At 39.3% G+C, this 20,672-nt stretch overlaps 1 protein-coding gene across 4 annotated transcripts in view; it reads right to left on the bottom strand.

Annotated features, from left to right (window-relative positions):
* Nucleotides 1-20,672, bottom strand: part of UNC5D (unc-5 netrin receptor D) — a 530,300-nt gene that overhangs the window by 16,442 nt on the left and 493,186 nt on the right. For all 4 annotated transcript variants that reach the window (XM_070408379.1, XM_070408380.1, XM_070408381.1 and 1 more), the window contains 2 exons: nucleotides 15,842-16,006; nucleotides 9,995-10,173 (listed from right to left, as the gene is read on the bottom strand). In XM_070408379.1, the coding sequence (XP_070264480.1) occupies nucleotides 9,995-10,173; nucleotides 15,842-16,006 (344 nt within the window). The remainder of the gene's footprint in view (nucleotides 1-9,994; nucleotides 10,174-15,841; nucleotides 16,007-20,672) is intronic.

Raw genomic sequence — 20,672 nt, 5'->3', positions numbered from 1 at the left:
GAAAGGATATATGTTCATAGCAGCACAATTCACCATAGCTAAGATCTGGAAACAGCCTAAGTGCCCATCAGTAGATGAATGGATTAGAAAACTGTGGTACATCTACACGATGGAATACTATGCTGCTGTTAAAAAGAAGGAACTCCTACCATTTGCAACAGCATGGATGGAACTGGAGAGCATTATGCTAAGTGAAACAAGCCAGTCAATGAAGGAAAAATACCACATGATCTCACTCATTCATGGATAATGAAGACCATTACAAACTTTTGAACAATAATAAATACAGTGGCAGAGCTGCCTCAAACTGATTGTCGGACTGCAGTGGGAAGGCCAGGGAGGGTTGGGGGACAGGAGGGAGGGGAGTAAGAGATCAACCGAAGGACTTGTATGCACCCATATAACTATAACTAATGGACATAAGACACTGGGGGGTAAGGGAGGGCAGGGGCTTGTCAAGGGCGGGGGGGAAAAAGGACACTTATGTAATACCCTTTGTAATACTTTAAGCGAAAAATAAAAAATAAAATTAAAAAAAAAAATAAAAAAAAAACCTATTCTAGCTTCTGGGCTATAGACAGCGGATGGTGGACCCCACACTGTACTAAAACCAACCTAGGTTTCCAGAGGTAGTCGCTATCTGAAGGAAGATTAGACTAAACTTTGTTGGTGCTGCATTTGGAAAGAAGCACCTGGAGGGCCAACACTGTGGAATCCCAGAGCTACATGTTCTGCCTCAAGTACTCTGTCCACTTTATCCTCAGTAACTGCTCCAGATCTTTGACATTTCAAGACTAGCGAGGAAGACCTGGGCTTATAGAACACAATAAGAAGCTTTAGGAGAGGCACACAGAATATGTTTGGGAGATTGTAATGAATCTTTGTCCCAACACAACATTTTAAAAAATTCATAAATCCGTGGGGGTGAGAGGGAAGGTGTTATAAATACACCTGCCTAGATGGAGGGGAGCACGGTGGAGAATGACTCCTGTCAGCCACTTGATTCTGAAAAGTCCTGCAAAAGTCCTGATATGTAGAAAAGGCACCCAGGGCTAAAGGAAGCTACATGATCAAAAAGGACAAAAATATAACTCTCATTTGGCACAGGTCTCTGAACATATTGGAGCAATAAAATGTGCTCCCCAAAGCACGTTTCTGATTTATTCTCTGAATTTATATAAGGATGCTTGCTCAGCACAACATACACAAATCTCACATTCCACTTAATTTTTAGTAGATACATATAGGAGCATATCAGCCTTATTAAAAATGATTTAATTAGTTTTGCGATAAACAGACATCCTATTAAACTACATTTACCTCTCTATGCCAGAATAATTAATATATAGAAAACCCTAAAATCCCAATGCAATAGGCTATTCCTCAGACATCTGAATTATTTTACTGCTTGCTTATGTGCAAATGCACTATGGCTTTTTGAAAATTAGTATACCATATATTCATTTGGCCATCTTCATACCACCCTTTAAAAATTATGCTGACCCAAATCTATGTGATCCATTTCGCTTCCTAATTATACTGGAGCATTTAGACACCAGCAAATAAATGCACACACAATGCAGAGAGCATTGTTAATACTAGAAAAGAGAATTCATAGCAATAGTTAATTTAAAAAATTCCCTGAATATCTTTTTTTTTTTTTTTGAAATGAAATAACATTTAGCAAAAACAGTAGTCCTGGAATTCAGCTTGAATGCCTTTAAGTAAAACTTATTTTTTTCTTTGAAAAATGTTGTTTTTTTTTTTTTAAATATATTTTATTTATTTTTTACAGAGAGGAAGGGAGAGAGATAGAGAGTTAGAAACATCGATGAGAGAGAAACATCGATCAGCTGCCTCCTGCACATCTCCTACTGGGGATGTGCCCGCAACCAAGGTACATGCCCTTGACCGGAATCGAACCTGGGACCCTTCAGCCCGCAGGCCGATGCTCTATCCACTGAGCTAAACCGGTTTTGGCTCTTTGAAAAATGTTTAAAGAAGTAAATGCTTGTTCTCATCTTAGATGCTTCAAATTGTTCTGTTATATGCACTGAACTTTGGGGAACATTTTATAGCATTTTCAAATTCTGACTGAGGTAATTTAAAAAATAAGATTTTATTTTTTGGTGATATCCTAAAGCTGCTGTATGCTATAAGATTATCTACTCTGTAAATTTTAGGAATTTTCCTTAGACCATTCTGTGTCCTCAGTTCTATTCATTTGTCCTAAGCCCTATGGACTCAGTGACTTTATCTTTTCCCTTGGAACCCTCCCTGAAAGAATACAGATATACTGTAAAAAACACGTGCTAAGATAGCTTTAACAGATGTATCCACCTAAGTTCACTGAATAGTAATAGTTTATTAAGTTTAATTTTCTTTTCTAGCCTACGTGTTTTCTATTCACTTGAGTTCCTGGGGTTTGTTTTATTGCCATGATTAATTTCATCTGTCTGAGACTCCCCCACTCCCCACCCCTGAACCCCAGTTAAAATCCCATACTTAATATGGAAACTAGGGCAGAATTAGGAACATAAATCTTGGCCTTAAAAATTTCACTAGCTAGACACAGGCCAACTTGTGTACGGGGGTCACAAACTGACTTTTTATATAGAATCTAAAAATCATGGAAATTAGGTTAGATTAATCATGGAAATTAGGTTAGATTTTAGGATGTTTGGAAATATTTACGGCTACTTCTGTTTTGTTCTTTGGGTGCAAATAGGAGGAGAGGCTTGGAGGAACTATGAAACATAGTTTGTTAGGTCTTTATATACTACTGTAACAGGACTGATTTTTTGAAAAGGAAAAGGCACTAGGTGTTCATTCACTGTGAATTTAGAGATACCACCCTTTCTTTAGGCCCTGAAAGCTGTGATTCAAATGCAGGTGTCTTGGGAAATGGTAACTCTACATCCTCAATCAGTTAATAGAGGTCAGATAACAGCAATGGAGGAAGGCACAGGTCTGAAGCTCTGAAGAGCTACCCAGGGCACATTACACTTATAGCTGGACTTTTGCTCCAATTCCAGATAACAAAGCTTTTATTTTAGCTACTCAGAACCATATTACCAGGGGGCCAATATACCTATTCACAAGCTGTGAGCTATTCTTGTGACTAAGTGAGAATGATTTTCCTACTAAAATATAGAAAGGGACCACATTTGAGTTGTAGCATCCCATCCTTAGCATCAAAGATACCTCACAACTGGTACATGCCATAATTTCATTCAGAATTTAAGATCTCACTCCACACTTTCAAGTAGAAGGGAGCACTTGCATCCGTAACACGAGGGCAGCAAATTTGTTTATATTCTACAAACTATTGCCATGTATATTAAGACAACTATTTTTAATATTAAAAGGTATATTTAAAAACATAATTTTTTGAGTAGGCTGGCAGTATAAAAAGTAAAAACTAAACTTAGCTGCCTATAATCAATTGGGAAACATCATTAAAAGAATAATGCATAATCCTATTGTATAGTACCAAACAGGGAATTGAGACATAGTCATAATGAAAAAAAAAATCTTAATATCCCTGCTATCATCCTAATTGTCTCGTTTAATGAAAGCCTTTCTTTTGTGACCAAAACCAATCCTCCGTCTGGTTGTTTAAATGCAAATAGAAAAGAAAAACACATTTATTGCGTACGGTAGTAACTGGACACGCCATAAACACGTGATCCATTCATCAAGCTTTCATGTACAAACCTCACCTCACTGGGCATTCAACAGACAGCAAAGCAGCTTTCAGGGTAAAGCCAGTCGGTTACATCACCAAACTGTAACCTGTGCCCGTTGCCCTCTAGTGCCTTCAGCGGAAAGAAAGCTGGGATGGAGCACCCAAAGGAAAGGACACAGGCTGTTAAAAACATGCTGAGTTCCATACTTTTTGCCCTAAAAGTGCTGCCTTAATTCTTTGAGGTCAACACATTTAGCAATATACTTTCCCTCCTCCTTTTTCCTTTTGCCTAGTCCATTGTCTGGTTCGTGAAAGGGGATGGCAAGGATGCTTCCTTCTTTGGAAGATGTGTTAAGAGCCCTGGAGCTTCCAGGACAGCCTGTGAGTTGTCAGAGGAGAATAAAGCCAATTGTGGGCCCTGTTTTCAGTTCTCTAGTTTCATTTCTGACAGTTCAAGTCCATGTGAATTTCTCCTATGTGGAAATGAAGGGCACTGAAAACTATCAAATCGGACCTCTACTTTGCTTTGAATTGAGGTATACCATGGACAAAGAGGTCTCATTTAAATTATTTTCCCACTCAATAACCTCAAAACATTTTCAAACATCCTGAAGGTGATGCAGAATGATCACTATTTGTTCCAAAAGGAAAGGCCACTGTGCTAATCCTGAATGAGGGAAGGGCTGAATGTCTATACTTCTCCTTTTGCAAAATACTATGTGCTTGATAAAGCCTCATGAATAATTGGGGGAGAAAGTTAATCACTTAAAGGATACTGTAAGAAACTAGGTATAATCCTTCCTATAATCTCATTTTCTCAAATTATGAAAACATCCAATTCAGACGCCCTGACATTGTCTGGTTTTTGAGTCCTGCTTATGACAGCATTATGCATGGGGGTTATTTAGACTCTAAAGGGGACTTGGTATGTCCATCTTTTCTGAAAACTAAATTATCTTAAAGGAGGAAAGCTTATTCCCTCAAAGATCAGGACAAATTCACCCTTTGCCTAGAAGGTACGGGAGGATGACTTTGGTTCTCCTGGAGGAACATGAAGAGCTGCTTGCCCATATGCCTTAGGGACGGACACCTGCCACGTACAAACCCTATACAGCTTGTTCATGGCTAAACTTGTCTCAGGGCTGTCATTTTCAGCTTCATATTAGTGGGGAGTTTCATGAGTCATTGACTGTGGTAGAATGAAGCCCAAACACCATAACTTTACTGTGTTGGATCCTGCTGGCTTCACTGTAAGGGCTCTTTAAATTTCAGACCCTGTGTAAGTCCACTGGGCCAGAACCTGAAAATCTGATTTGAACTTCATCAAATTTTACCTCCAAGGACCTATGCAATGCTATCCCCCTATATATTAATTCTCCTTAAAAGAGTCATGAAGATTGTTTTTTAGAAATGGCAGCCGCACATCCATTTCTACATTTAAGCATTAGAGTGTATTTTCTAGCCTTGAGCTTTTAGAACTGAGAAAGCTTAGTTTGATGTAATCATAATAAATCCCGAAACACAGGAATGGAAACATCCAGTCTCAGTGGCCACTGGAGTGACCCTGCACAGTGGTCTTCCTGTCTTTTCTCATCATCTTCTCTTTTCTCCTCCCTCTTTTCTTCTCCCATAAGAAAGCTGAAGCTGGCACTGTTCAATTCTAGTGAATTCTCAACAGTTATTTGGAGACAGATTAATAAGCTGCCTTGTGACCTTCCTCTGTCCTCTTCCACTGCCCTCTGGCCATTTCACTGTTCCTGTGTGTCCAATTAAGAGGGTGGACAGAAAGAATGAAAGGGTATGACCTTAGGGTGAGAAGATTCTGCTTGTCATTAGAGGTCCTGTTAAAAGATTTGGTGGAAAAACAAGTTATTATAGTACTGTGTGTATCAGCTGTGAGGTTTGAAGTATTTCATTTGTTTGTGATTTCTTCACCATCACCCATGAACACGAGCATCTGAAATACACTTGAACTATTTCAACCAGTTGACCAATAAGAAATCTGTCTCTTTGGAAGTGCCGACACATTTTCAAATAAGTATACTACTATTTTCTTTAAAAGTATTAATAAGATGTAATTTATCTGCTATTTTCTATTTTGAAATTCTTTCTTCTATTTTGGCTGCTTCCTCGCTATTCATCCTCCCATATCTCATGCACTTTATCCAGCACCTGTTCCCATAGCAACTTGGTCAAGCTGGCTATGTTTTCAGAAGGGTATCTGGACTATGAAAATCATGAGATCTTAAAAAAGAATTATCTAATGGTTTCAGGTACTATCTATGACCTGAGAGAAAAGACAGGAATTCTCCACAGCACAAGCCATGTAACTTGCTTTCTTTTGAGACCAACTTTCAACATCCTTTGATGCTTGTCATAACTATTCTGTTTATTAGGAGGCAAGTGTTTAAGGTCAAGTATACTATCCAATGAAAAAGTTCATGTCATTCATTTAAGAAAAGTTTATTGAATTACCCCTAATATATGTTTAACTATAATAAAAAAAATAAAGTATAAAAATACAAAGTGCTGTGGAGGTTTAGAGATGGGAGAATACTTAGAGTTGAAGCAGCTTCCGTTATTATTTAATTTGCCTAGTCCTCAGCAATGCTGCCCACCATCAACTCCTGTGCAATCAGTTCTTCAGATCTCAGCCCTATCCCTCCATCCACCACATGTGGCCAAGGACAATGAAACCAAGAATAATTGAAGCTGAATTTATAGAATAAATGTGCAATCTCAGCTTTGATATGCAGCAAGTATGGACTCTGAGTAATAGTCAGAGTTTGCTCACAGAATCAATTACTGCAACTGTTACTTATGACATTATTTGCTAGTCTGGGAGCTTATTAAGCACGATCCATATGCCAGGCGAGTTGCAAGGCCACCTGTGTTGCTGCCTTACAGCACAGCACTGGCATTTCTTACATTCTCATCGATTGCTCTACTAAGCCTTTAACTTCTTATTCCATCTCTTTTCTCTCCTATTCAGATCTAAGTAGAAACTTGTTTGGCAAAAAGGCAGATTATCATCAGTGACATTTGCATTTACCCAAAAGAGGGTATGAACATTTTCACAGGCAAGTAAATAAAAGCAAATGATTCCCTCCACTTCCTTTGCAAACTCTTCCTTCATGATTGGAGGGCTGTTGCTTTACTAGCTTTTTAACACTTTTGGAAATTAAGAAGAAGGAAAGAATCAGGTAAATGTATTGTCACAAAATCAAGGTCGGTGAATTCTCTGCATAGAAAGATGGACCAGGTGATTATCTTTCTCTTGTGATGCCACAGTTAATGAAATCTCAAGCTGCAGAAAGCTTTCTCACCCAAATATATGGGCATACTGACAATGTTAGATTTCTGGGTTTTACACACATTGATCAGTTCTGTACTAAATCATTTATAAACATGAGAGCGAGACCAGTGATTTGGGAATACTCAATAGAAAGTTGTGACAAATTACATAGGAAAATCCCCTTCATCTCTGTCACGTGTTTCTTCCCATGTAGAAGAAGATCTATTTTTGGTAAACTAATGAAAACATAAAAGGCGTCCGACAGTTTCTGCAAAATGAGAATGAGCTAACATGATGCAAGGTGATTTTCATCAGGCTTTCTCCTATATTTCTCTGAATGCCTTGGTGGCCATCTCGGCTGGAAACACAGCAGCCTGCAGAAGACCCTACCCTGTGCTCCCCTCCTAAGAGGGTGGGATGCAGAATCTGACTGAAGCAATAAGATCCTATGGAAGTTTTGCCGAGTAAGGGCAGGCTCATTTAAATGAGGGGCCAGCAAATTATGTACTATAGGCCAGATAGGGGTCCTTGCCTGTTTTTAATACAGTTTATTGGCACACATTCATGCCTATGCTCTGTTGATTCACACTACAGGAGCAGAGCTGAATAGTTGCCGAGTAGTTGCAACAGACCCCATATGGTCTAAAACAGTGGTCGACAACTTTTAGGATCTCATGGACCACCAGTGGTCTATGGACCACTGTTTGGTGACTGCTGGACTAAACTATATACTGTATGGCATTCCTTCCCAACAGAGGAATCTTGTAAAAGTTTGCTGACCCCTAGTTTACATCATTCTTACTTAATAATTAGATTACTTTTGGACAGTTAAGTTAGAGAATACAGAGGAGGGCAGGAAATGCCATTCACTGATGTTGAATATGTTAACTAAATGAGATTTAAAGGTAGAAGTATATTACATATATATATATATTCATATTATTTCAATTTGCTATTAATTATGAAAATATCAAAGGGAGTAACTAGCATTTTTTGAAAATTGACATTTTCTAGGGACCATGTTAGAAATTTTTCAAAAAGTAGGCCATATGTATTTCTTTGGTCTAGGAAGTTTAGACTTTCCTGGAGAAGGGAATCTTCTAAAATAAAAGCAAGCCCACAAACAGACACATCAACTGCTCACATTTCTTGACCTTGCTACCCTGGAGGGGGCAGTCTGCACCTGTGTAGCCCTTTATTGTTCATTAGAGCCCAGAGACAAAAAGATGTAAACCTTAGTCTCCCAGTTTGAGATGCATTTTCCCTGCTGTGCAAGGTCAGAAACTAATGTCTTTAGAGGCAGTCACTGTAGTTCTCTTATATGTACTGTAAATGGAGAATAAAATGGAACAAGGCAGGAACATGCACAAGCTCATTCAGCAAATTAATGACAGCATCCATGGCACCTCTGAAGAGTTTGTGGTAATTACTTCTTATAAATGATGAATTAAAAAACATAAATTATTCCCTGGCTGGCATGTCTCAATAGTTGAGTATCTACTTATGAAATAGGAGGTCAGGGTTTGATTCCCAGTCAGGGCACATGCCCGGGTTTCAGGCTGGATCCACGGTGTGGGGCATGCAGGAGACAACTGATCAATGATTCTCTCATCAATGATGTTTCTATTTCTCTTTACCTCTCCATCTCTGAAATCAATAAAAATATATTAAAAATAATTCATAAACTTTTATAGCCAGGTGGATTGAACAAGGAGGGCCCTGCAGATCTTTTGAGTCCCTGCCCAACGTTATTTTAAACCAAAATCTATTTTCTGAATTAGTTTTTCATTCTTGTCACCTTGCTGGTCAGAAAGCAAAATTGCCATAGTGTTTATCTTGTAAATGAGACATCTTATCCTGTTTCAGAGTTGCTGGGAAGTATTCAAATTAATATTTTTTTCCTGTCCTCTGACTCACTTTTTTATTTTTTCACTTTCAATATATGTCCTTTCAAGAATGGATCTGTTCTTTTTGGACCTGCTGTCTCTGTAAATTCCATTTTATCTTGCCGCCATGCCTCCTCCTGATTTTCCTCTGTGAGCCTGACTACTTTCCAGTGGGGTCCTTACTCTTGCATTCTGGATCCCTTTTGGAATAGGGAACAGCACTCTGTTCTTTGTTGGCAGACATCTACCTCACTTTCAGAGAAGAAAGAGTCAGGTAGCATGTCTGTGAAAGTAAAGAACAAAAAATGGAAATGACAGAGCAAGCCAAACAGTCGGAAACTAAGGCTTTGCCTCAAAAAAAAATAGTACCATAGAAAAGGGAACTAAAATGGTTCTGGCAAAACTACCTGTTCTCTTTTCTATTCATTCTGGAGCACGCAAGGTGGGTTCGGGAGAGAGGAGATATTATTTGTCAATGCCTGCCCCTGCTAGTTATCCATCAAGGGCAGCTAAAACCTGCCTGCCCATCACTAGTGCTCTGGTGGCATCACCCTGCTTTTTCTTACCTACTCTCAACTCAACAACGGTAGCTCAATAACGAGCAGTGTTGGTTTAAGCAGCAGATGCATTCACGGTGCCTGGGCAAACTTTTGCTTGTCTAATGCCCTCTGGCTACAAACCTGAGAGTTGGCATCCTCATACTTTCTTTTTTTGTAATGGAGGCACCTATCTCTGTAGGCTGAGCTTGTCTCCATTAAGGGTGAAGTTATGCTTAAGGTTACCTGTTGGTAGGGAGGAGGTTTGAGAAACTTGTTTCTTCTTTATGTATCTCTATCTCAAGACTGTGCTGTGTTCCCTCACGAGCACCAACGTGACATAGTCTAACCCTCCCATTTGTGTGGCTCAATTAGCAAGCCTGGGGATGGAAGCACAGCCAAAGTAGGGCTTTTTTATTATGTCCCCAAAGGCAGAGTGGGGTGGCACTTACTTAGCTGGACCTCACATGAAGTATGGCCAGAGGAATCAAAGAACTCAGAGCCTGGTAAGCACAAGGGTACACCCAACCAACTTCATTCTTTAAAGCTCTTCGAGTAAAATACTCTTTCAGAAGTTGTCCCCAATTACCTGTTGATGCTGTTTTTCTGTGCTAACATCTGCCAGTCCTTGCCTTTGGCATTGGGGGTGTCAAATGTAGCACAGATCCGCTGTCTGATGGAGTAGGGGATTTTGAAGGCTCTGGGGCCAGTCTGTGCAGGGAAAGTGCTGTCCTCTTGTGCAAAGAAAGTGATGGTTTCTCTTTCACTCTGAAACCAGACAAGGAAGGCATGATTAGATCCAAGTAGAAGCATACCTGGTCAACACTTCTATTTTTTAAGAAAATCTGTGTTAACACATACACAAAATGCTTGCCTATTGTGATGAACTCTAAAATAGACTGACAGGTTCCCCTCTCTACTAAAGTAGTAAATAACTCCTCAGTAGCCTAGTGAATCATATGCTGGAGATTTATAACAGCCTCTCCCACTCAGGAGAGTCACAATGATCAGCTTCCTGACGATATATCAGGTGAGAGCAGAACCAGACTTTTATGGTGTTTTTTTTTTGTTTTGTTTTGGGGGAGAGATCTAGAATCACTAGGATGAAACTACCAAATGGCAGATTTCAGTTCAGCACAAGGAATGACGATCTGAGAGTCAGGACTGACCAAAGATGATGGCTGGGAAGCCACTTGTCAGAAAAGCTATAAAGGGAAACTGATTGTATGTTGATCATCTTAAAGTTTATGTTTTCCTCATTTCTAAAGTTGTGTGATTCTATAGAAAAAAAATTGTGGTCTTGTTTTAGAATTAAATTGCTTTGGTAGAATATGATCCAGCCATGAGTCAGTGATGAAACCTTGACTAGTCTGTGGAGTGGTACAGGCTGGAAGGCTCTGCCTGCTATCTGCACCTGCCCTTGCTTCTGATTTAGAGTTGTTCAGTGAGGATTTGTTATTTCAGTACATCATAGCAATTGGGTCATCATATCCAACATGAAATCACACAGAAATGGGCCACATTGGACTGGATGCTGATAACTTTATGTAGACTAACAGGATTTTAAGGCCTGAAAAGTATTTGATTGTATAACTCCCATGATTATTATGTTACAAGACATATTTCCTGACTGAAGGCAGGACAATGTGCTTAGAAAATATGGTAGAAACTAGGGCTAGAGGAAGAAAAGGAATTCTATGCCAGAAAACATGGTAGTTTTTATAAAAGAGTACCCAAATGTATTAACATATGAAAAGGTGGCTTGCCAATGAAGCTGAAAACATTGAAAGTATCCATGCCATAGGAGTGCAGTAGACAGAGAAATGGCTTCTGGAAGCCCTCCTGGTATCTAGGAATTGACCAAGTCACCAAGCTCTATCTTCACTGTTGTTAGAAGAAAGACCACCTTGATACTTAAAGTCTTCAGGAAAAATGAATAGAATGGTATAGTTTGAAGGTGAATGAAATATTAAGAGATTAACTCTAAAAAGAAGTATTTTTCTATTTACTAACACTTTACTAAGTGTGCCCCATTTCTCTTATAAATTTTCCAAATTTAAATATTTTCCATGCATAAGGATGACACTTTATGTAACATTTATGATGCATTCTAAAAGACATCTGGGCCAAGTAATAAGAATCCTGTAGATACACCACATTTTTTGATTGTTTAAATTAAATATTCAGAGGAACAGTAGATTTTCATGCTCTGCACATCTGAGATAAGCAGCTGCTACCTGGTTAGCTTGGGAGTTGTAAATCAATGAGAAATACCAAGTATTCTGTCTTTTTGTAACAGACAAATCATCCCCAACTTCCACACTTCTGGAAGAAAGGTAAGAAAAATTGCTTTAAGGGAAAATTATAACATGTAAGATTCCCAATTAAATTTGTTTCTACCAAAAAATAGATTTTTTAATAATATGATATTAATAAGGAATGATGAAATAAGTTACTTGATGATTCTTCCCTTCTCTTCCATATTAGTATAATTTTTAGATCAGTGATACTGTTGCTTTATAGAGTGTAAATTGGTGGTAATTGTTAGTTAATTCAGTTGGGTTAAATTTAAGAAGAACCAACCTGTGTAAAGATTGACACAATAGTAGCTACTCTAAAGAACAAAAAGATATATTATCTTGATTACTGAAATAATTTTTAAGTGTGAGAGGATATGAATGATTGTATTTATCTTGTAGATAGAGGCATGGAGGAATATGATGGATGTGAGCTGAACATAAAGAAACAAATACTTTTAATGAGAATAATAACTGCATTTAGATATTTAAAATCAATATTATTTTATATACATAATTATATATGTATGTGTATGTTTCTTTTACCTCTCATGGTTCCATTGTTAAATTCATGAAATAGCAACACTAAGATAATCCATTAAAGTAAGGTAGGAATTGGGAGCCCTACGCCTAAATATACAGGGACTTTGGGAGGAGGAGAGATATTAAAAATGTATTTCAAAGAAATCTTTAAAAATCTTCAAAAGTTGTAGTTCCTTATTATTATAATTTTATTAATCAATAAAACCCTATTACTAACTTATTAAAAACCTAGTGGCCATGAAATATAATGCAATTTAATAATTACTCTATTATTCCTGATTCACTAATTGATACAGATCTGGTCTGGAATTTATTTTGCTTCCTCCCCATCTAATCTCAATTTTTCAGCAGTTTATGTATCTTCACTTTTCCTTGAACCATCTACCACAAAAAACAAGATATTTTTAAGGAGAAAAGGATGGTTTTTATTCATCAAATATATCACCAGATGTATGCTTTTCCAAGGAGTGAGACAGTCCTAAGTTTGGAAGGACATTGAGTGATCATTCAATCAAGACAGCTCTTGGCAGGAAGATCTGTATGTAAGAAATATATTCTATTCTTCTAGATCTATAGAATAAATACTTACTCTAGCGCATCTCATTAATAGTTACATCTCATCCTTCTACAATATTAAGAACATCCCAATGTTCATATATTTTTATACTCAAAGACAAATTGCTGGTGCTGTGATGTTTGTCACTAGCTCCTAAGCCCCCAAAGAGGAGGCTTTTATTATGGACAAGGCCCATAGTTAGGACTGATAAATTAGGCCTCCTTGACTGAAATCCTGAAGTAGCTTGGTATGGAAATCCACCCAGTTTTTGGTCTTGAAGTCAGATAGCTCAGTAGGTGATTCTGGTTATTCTATGACCTTGAGCAAGAAGTTTGACCTCTTTGAGACTGTGATAGCATGTATGATTGCTATAGTATAACTAGAGGCCCAGTGCATGAAAATTCATGCACTAGAGGGGGTTTCTCAGCCCGGCCTGCCCCCTCTCACAGTCCGGGAGCCCTTGGGGGCAGAAGGTGACCTGGCGATCAGGGGAAGGTGACGCCACATCACACCTCTGCTGCTTCCCCTGCCAGCAGCACAAGCCTCGGCTGGCCCTGGTTACCCGAGCCTCAGGCAGCCCTGGGCGGCTGGGCAGATGCCATCCAAGGCTTGCCTGTGCCTCGGGTTGGCCCTGGGTGGCTGGGGGGCTGAAGGGACTGGGGTACTCCAGAGGCAGGCGCCCTGGTGGGGCTGAGGGACTGGGTGCCACCATCTTGTGGCTGTGGATATTGTCATCTTTGAGGGTGGGGCAGTCAATTAGCATATTCCCTCCTTATTGGCTGGGTGCCACCATATTTGAGGGCGGGGCAGTCAGCATATTCCCTCTTTATTAGATAGGATAGTAATCCATGCAGTTGTAAAGGTTGTACGTGAAAGCACATAAAATGGTTCTTGAAATATAGTGGCTTTCCAGAAAGTTATCAATTTTCTTCTGACATAAGAAATTATAACAAACGAAATTTGCCTAAGAATTATTACAGTTTATTCCAAAGAGATGGAGATATACTGGGCCAAGTTCCAGCAGGAACAAAAAACTTGAAGCAATTAATAAAACAATTCTTACAGGATCAAAAGGGTTCATAAAGCTTCTAACATGTAGTAGATTACAAATTGAATGACTGCCGTCAACATTGAATATCTAAGTATTATTCTCGTACTTGCCTTCTTTTATCAAGAGATACTATGATATTACTTCTTCAAGGCATTTCAAAGTGATTGTAAACTTCATGAAGCATTAAAAAAGCGACTGGAGAGTAAAGGATAAGATTATGTTTATTAGCTCATTTTCCTTTCATGCACTTCAAGAATTTATTTAAGCAAGGAGCAAAGGTACCAGGATGTATCAACTCTATCACATTCCTTTTACATAAATATCCGATAATAACAGAATTTGATCCGTAATATTTGAGGGCCTTAAAAATTAAAAATCTTTTAAACTTAAAATTCTTCTGTTGGCCTATTAACCTACTTAAGGCAATTTGTTTCAGAGGCATCTTTATGTTCTGCCTATTCCTTCATGCTCCTGAATACCTAAAGGAAAACCTAGGTTTTTCTTTTGGTTTTTATTTTAAAACTTTCCTCTGTTTTTTTATTTTACTTTGAAATGTTTGTGTTAAATATGCCATGGCTGTTCAAAAAAGATACTCTAAAAATATCCCACCTAGGTTTCTGGATATACCTTCCCTATCAAAACTACGTTAGCACATAATGCTAATTGGCCATAATGAATGCAAATACTGTATAAACATGTCAGTTAAGACAGCTATCAATTTTGAGGCACAGTCCTTTGGAAAGTCATCTGCTCTTCAGGAAAACTATTTGGGGAATTAGCAATACTTATTTTGCATGAACAATGAATTGACATGAGAATGGAGGGAAGTGATAATGCTATAAGGCTACAAGTTTTCAAAGAAAAAAAAAACCACCTCTGAAACTGAATTTTATGTATACAAAATGTGTTAAACCTTCTGCCAAGTTGAAATGAATAAGCATATATTATTTATATCTTTACACATAAATATATATGTATGTATGTATGTGTATGTACACACACATATACATACATACACACACATTCTTCAGGTGAACAATAAAATGTATGTGCTTGTCTAAACTAGCCAGGGATTACTTTAGAATTGCTAAAAAGAAGCATCACATGCCTCTCCTGATTCTACCCCTCAGCTACTCTCTCCCTCTACTTTCAAGTAATCAGTGGGAGGGAATGCCTGTCACAGTCATGGCAGATATCAGGTATCTTTTCACAAAAAGTTCCCACTGTGAATTCTCCTTTGACTCCCATTCTAATTCTGCTCTTCAGTAGTGGTATGACATTGGACAAGGTCCTTTCCATCTTTGCACTTCCATTTCTTTACTTTGTAGAATGAGATTGATACCTACTCTATCTTGTATTATTGTATTGATGAGTCTAGGTTTAATGGAAATGGAGATGCGTAGAACCTTGAACCTGGAGGGTCTGAGAAACTGTAAGACAATAAGGAGCCAAGACCCTGAAGATGAAATGACAGCTATGGGGCAACTGACTTCTGGAAAACTAGTCAGAAGCAAAATAAAACTGCACAGTGATAACCTTGTGCCTCCTGCTGGCACGTGTGTGTCTCAATTGTAGAGACCTAATGCATTTGAGATGATGTTCCAAACCTACCATGGACTGTTAGACTGCTTGTGGTTTTGTATATAAAAAGCTCTGTATCTTCCCCAAAGGTCCCTTCACAGGGCCTAAGTTCTGATGGGTTGTTTCCCTGACCAGTGGGAAGCTCAGTTTAATTCAAAGCCTGAGAAAAAGTATATTTTCCCTTATCAGTAATAAAGATTAAAAGAGTTGACGAATGCCAATGAGAGTGAGATGGTGATAATCAGTTGTCAAAAGGTAGAGTTGCCAAAGTAAAGGCCAAATGACTTGTCCAATCAGTAACAAGGGTTAAAAGAGTTTGTGCTACCTGTAGAGCATGACTGTGATAGGTATATTTTTCTTATTGTCCTTTAGAAATGAGGTCAGGAGGCCTGTAGACCTAGCTCTCACCTCTAGGATTGATGTCTGCACTTGGAGGATCTGTTCATGGCCTTTGAGCTGCCGGATGCAGATTTTGCAGGACAGCTGGGTGGTGGTGGGCGTGTAGCGCTCCAGGGAGAAGGCACAGTGCAGGGGCTGCCGGTTGCTGCACCACACGCGGGAGAATGGGACTTCCTGTAGAGAGACAGGGAGAGAAGAGGGCTATGGTGTGCAGAACCCGGCTCAGATGAGACTTAATAGCAATAATTATGGTGATGATGACGATGATTGCAACAGAGATAATTGTCTGAGTGACTTTGGTGGAATTGTTGTAGGAATAATGTTCCAGCATATGCCAAGCAGCACAAAGGTAATTAATGTCAATTCCAATTGATAACATTTAAATTCCTCAAGCACACTGCAAGAGCTCAGATTTCACTTGGTGACACAATTAGAAAGAATGCATTAAACACACCTCAGAATCCTTTTCCACTTAAAGGTTCTTAGAACACTCCTATGGTCCATTTTCCTACCCAAGTCATGTGAAGGATGATATCTTTTCTCACTGAAATGAAAATTATGCTACAGAACTGATTGCCCAGAACCTGTCCCCATACCACAAACTCATGCTGAATTGTGTAGACAGAATAGAACATTGTTAATGTATCTAGCATAAAAATTATACCTACTGCAAAATCACATACATACATGCACATCCCAGAGAGAGACACAAACACAGTGGGCCGCCCCACAGCAGTCTGGTTTGCCAACTCTTCATTCAGTTCATCCATCCCACAATTCTGTGTATGGTGCCAGCTAATGAGCAGACACTTACTAGATAAACAATAAGAAATTAGGTTTGGTCCCCACTCTTAAGAGATTATAGACAGTTGAGTGGCAAAAACAATTGTTACTATATGAGGAGGGAGATTATAAAATCTATATAGGTCACCCTTTACCCCATTACCACTTAGAGCCTGGCACCGAGTGGAGTGTGCTCAGGCATGTGACTTTATGATAATGTGAAGTAGAGGTCAGTCGATATTCTGAGGTCAGAATATAAGAAACTGATGTACTTTCATCTACTAAAAAGTCTCTCATGCCTACTTATACTGGGCTGGGTCCTTGGCAATGATCATGTATGTCCAGCCTCTAGTACTGTTCATCCTCAATTTTCCCTCTTTCTCTGCTCTCACTAATTTGCACTTTTAGGTGTTGTCATAAATGTAGTTTTCTATAATACTAACATTGAAAGGTGGTCTGGAAGTTAGATATTCTGAAGGTTGACTGGTAGTGAAGCCAGCATGTGTTATAAGACCAGGGGCCATGATTAAAATTCAGTCTACTCCCTTTGAGGAACTATGAGTTATCTAGTTATCCCTGAGCTCTACTGTACACACTTGTTTCCTAATTTTCACTGTAGTAGTCTCACAGATCCTGATTTTGGATACTTCTTGGTGGGGGCGGGGGGGCGGGTTAGGAAGGGTGTACTTTAGATAGTTACACAAATGAAGAGAAGAGAGTCAGCTTCAGGGAGTATGAGAGAAATACTCAAGCATGAACCTCACATCCCAGCAAGAAATAGAAGGGCTTTGTGTTTTGGTTTTATTTGTTTGCTCTTGATCTTGAATCAAGGAAAAGGCAGTGGACCTTTGTCTCAGGAAGTAGAAACAAAGGTTCAGAGAAGGTCTATGCGCATGACACTGTGTGGTGTTTGTTGTTGTTGATTGTTTTTGGGGTGTGTGTGTGTGTGTGTGTGGTGTTTCATTGACTTCAATCTTGTGCAAGATGTGGGCTGTTAGGATGCAACACCATCTTTGCCATCCTCAGTTCTCCCCTGCATGGCAGGGGCTGGAAGCCTGGAAAATACATTTCACAGAACCCTAGCCAGCATGGGGTTCACATTTCCATTCTGCCAATGAGAGGCACTTGTGCTAGACTGGGCAGTAGAGGAGGAGCTGAAGCCATCACTGCCCCTCTAACATCAGCAAAAGCCAGAAGGCGTCAGCTGTTAGCACATGTGAGGGTTTCAGGGGCTTCTGAATGTTCCCCTGAGAACCATCTGGTTTAGTGCTATTTTCCTGAAATTCCTGGATTTGCTGGCTTCCTAATATCATCAGTGGCTTTCTCTGACTACCAGGCTTTCTAAAGGTTCTGTAAGCTCAAACTCCCTCAGTTAAATTTCTCATTGTTTGAAATAGCTTGAGTGGTGGTTGTTTTCTTGACCAAAATAATTCTCTAATTCTCTAAGTAAAGTTCAGTAGATCTGAAGAAGTTCTATTAAAAACTGATATAAGTTGGACAACACTGAAAGGTGCCATGAGTGGGTTCCACGAGTGTCCTCTTCTAGGGGAAATACTGGGAGAAGCACGAAGCTAATGGTCACAAAGGGAGCTCTTGGCTAGGCCACAACTTGCTTATACCACCAGCAGGCCAGCACAGGTCCATTTAATGGCACCTCTTTCTCACTTTCTTCCTCTACAGAGGTTTTTACTTATGATCTCACCTTGGTAGCCATGGCAGCAGAGGGCACTTCTGATTGGTGCACCTCCCAGCAACCTTTAGGGGAAGTAACTTCCCCTAAAATGATAAAAAATGACTTTGAACTGCATAAAATCCTACCCCAGTTAAAACAATATGTTTGCAAGTTCTGCCATTTCCTCTTGTTATCCATTCCAACTTTTTTTTCTTCTCTTTCTGAGCCTTCATCTGTTTTGTAAAACACGGGTAACTCTTATTTCACATTTCAGCCTCCAACACTTCCCTCTCTGCCTATTTCAAGGTCCCAATTGCTCTTTAAGACCCCAACTGCTCATATATGCCCAATTGCCATCTCTCCGTGGAGGAATCCAATAGTGACCTCCCTGGTATTTATTTCACTATCATCCATCACTGGCATTATACGGCTAATCATTACAAATCTTTGTATTTAGCCTTCACTTTGCCAACTCTACCTTTTGAAAACTGATTATCACCATATCACTCTCACTGGCATTCTACAATTTTCCTATTTCCATTAATGATCCCCATTTCTCACCTTATTATAGCTAACTGTAGTAACCTACTTCACCATCGTCCTGCCTTTAGTCTCCACTATACAGAGCTAGTGAGGGGATGAGCTTCACTGATAAGGACAACAGAAAGCAGTTGAGTGGTGTTCCTCAGGAAATAGGATTGTGGTCTCTCTTCTGCCTCTAATCATGAGTGGGGGCCCTGATGTGACCAGATCACCTCCCATTACAAAATCCCTCTGCTGGGATTGGGGGTGGGGCGGGGAGCAGAATGGCCCCCTGATGCCTACCATGCTAAACCCCGTCCCCTGTCTGGCCCTCAAGGGCTTCCCTCATCTGTTGCCCTATTCTAAATAGCCCTCTAATGAGCTCTCTTTTTCAAACCATTAAATGTTTATAGATTTACTTTGCACCATCCCCTTCAATGAAAGGAACTATAACATAGGGCTCTATGGTTAAGAGGCAGTTTTTCTTAACTAAGGTGGTTTTGCCTAACTAAGGTAGCTAAGGAAGTTTTTGTTTCTAAAACTGCAATTTAAGTCATTACAGTGTAATATAAGCTCTTGGATTGCAGGGCCAGATAGAGCTGAATTCAAGGTCCAGCTCTTAAACGAACGTACATTTTTTTTGTAGTGGATGTGAATCCTTGGTAAAGCTACCCACCCCTAGCCTTACTGCCTCCCCCCCGCCCCCCCGCCCCGTGACACTGACCATTTATTGAAAAATGTCTTCTCTGGTATTACTGCTAAATTTCTTATATTTCTCTTGAAAATACTGGAAGAAAGGTAGGAGAGTAATGCCCACTTCAGAAATGATCTTTCCTTGCAGAAAGATATGAGAATCAGCACACACACACAAATCCTTTCTTCTTTCCATTCCACTGCACACAATCAAAACATTCAAAAAATCTGATTTCAAGACAGTATCAAAAGAATAAGTTTTATTGTTGACTTGAGTAGCAGCTGCCAATAGCACTCAACAAAACATTTTAAAAAAAAGAATTAGAAGCACTGTGATTAGTGTGTTTTCAGGGCAATCATCTTTGCTTGCATTTATTAAAAAAGCAACAACAAAAAACAAAAACCACCAAGATGCTCACTGAGCTGAGAGGAATTATGGGGCAAGTAATATGGGAGGACAAAGTGTAGCAAAGTTATGAGTGTTTAAAGAATTCCGGAAATGTTTTCATTTTGATTCCCATTATAATTAGGTTGCTGGCAGATGGAGAGAATGTAAATCATATCCTAGCAGGAGACAGACACTGGGTTCTCCAAGATACATAGCCTGCTGAAAAGACAGCTGCTTTTATCCTGGGGAGGTGACAGCCTGACTTTGTGTGTTGTAGGATTTAAAAAATAAATTAATATTTTATTGTGTACTGTTCATTACAGCTTCTCCACTCCACAGGCAGCGAGGAATAAATGAAACCATGATTAAGTGGCAGTCAGGTCCCAGGGACCTATTGAGAGCAGAGCTATTTACCTCACAGGGGAGGGTTTCTAATCTGTGGAGGACACAATAGCAGAACCCTAATTGTAGCAGAGACTTAAAAAGCCCGAGATGATGATTTTGGGAGGACTAGCACTGGGGGCCTCATTTTTTCTTGGAATCAAAGTTGATGGATGCTACTGCAACCAGACTTAAGAATTCATATAGCTTTCCCTGTCCTCTCACACATGCCTGGCTTCATAAGCAATAGGGCTGTAGCATAGAGCTACATAAAATCTCATAAAATCTAACCCTCCAGAACCACAACCAACAGGATTTAAAAATCTATACATAGGATTTCATCCCATAGCTCTGGACCCCACCTTGAACTCATAGCATCCAGAAAACATATCTCATGTGGC

This window comes from Myotis yumanensis, unplaced genomic scaffold, assembly GCF_028538775.1.
Source record: "Myotis yumanensis isolate MYYU_CA2020_CCGP unplaced genomic scaffold, mMyoYum1.0.hap1 SCAF_3, whole genome shotgun sequence".
NCBI classification, from domain to species: Eukaryota; Metazoa; Chordata; class Mammalia; order Chiroptera; family Vespertilionidae; genus Myotis; species Myotis yumanensis.
This window is presented reverse-complemented; position numbering and strand designations above follow the sequence as displayed.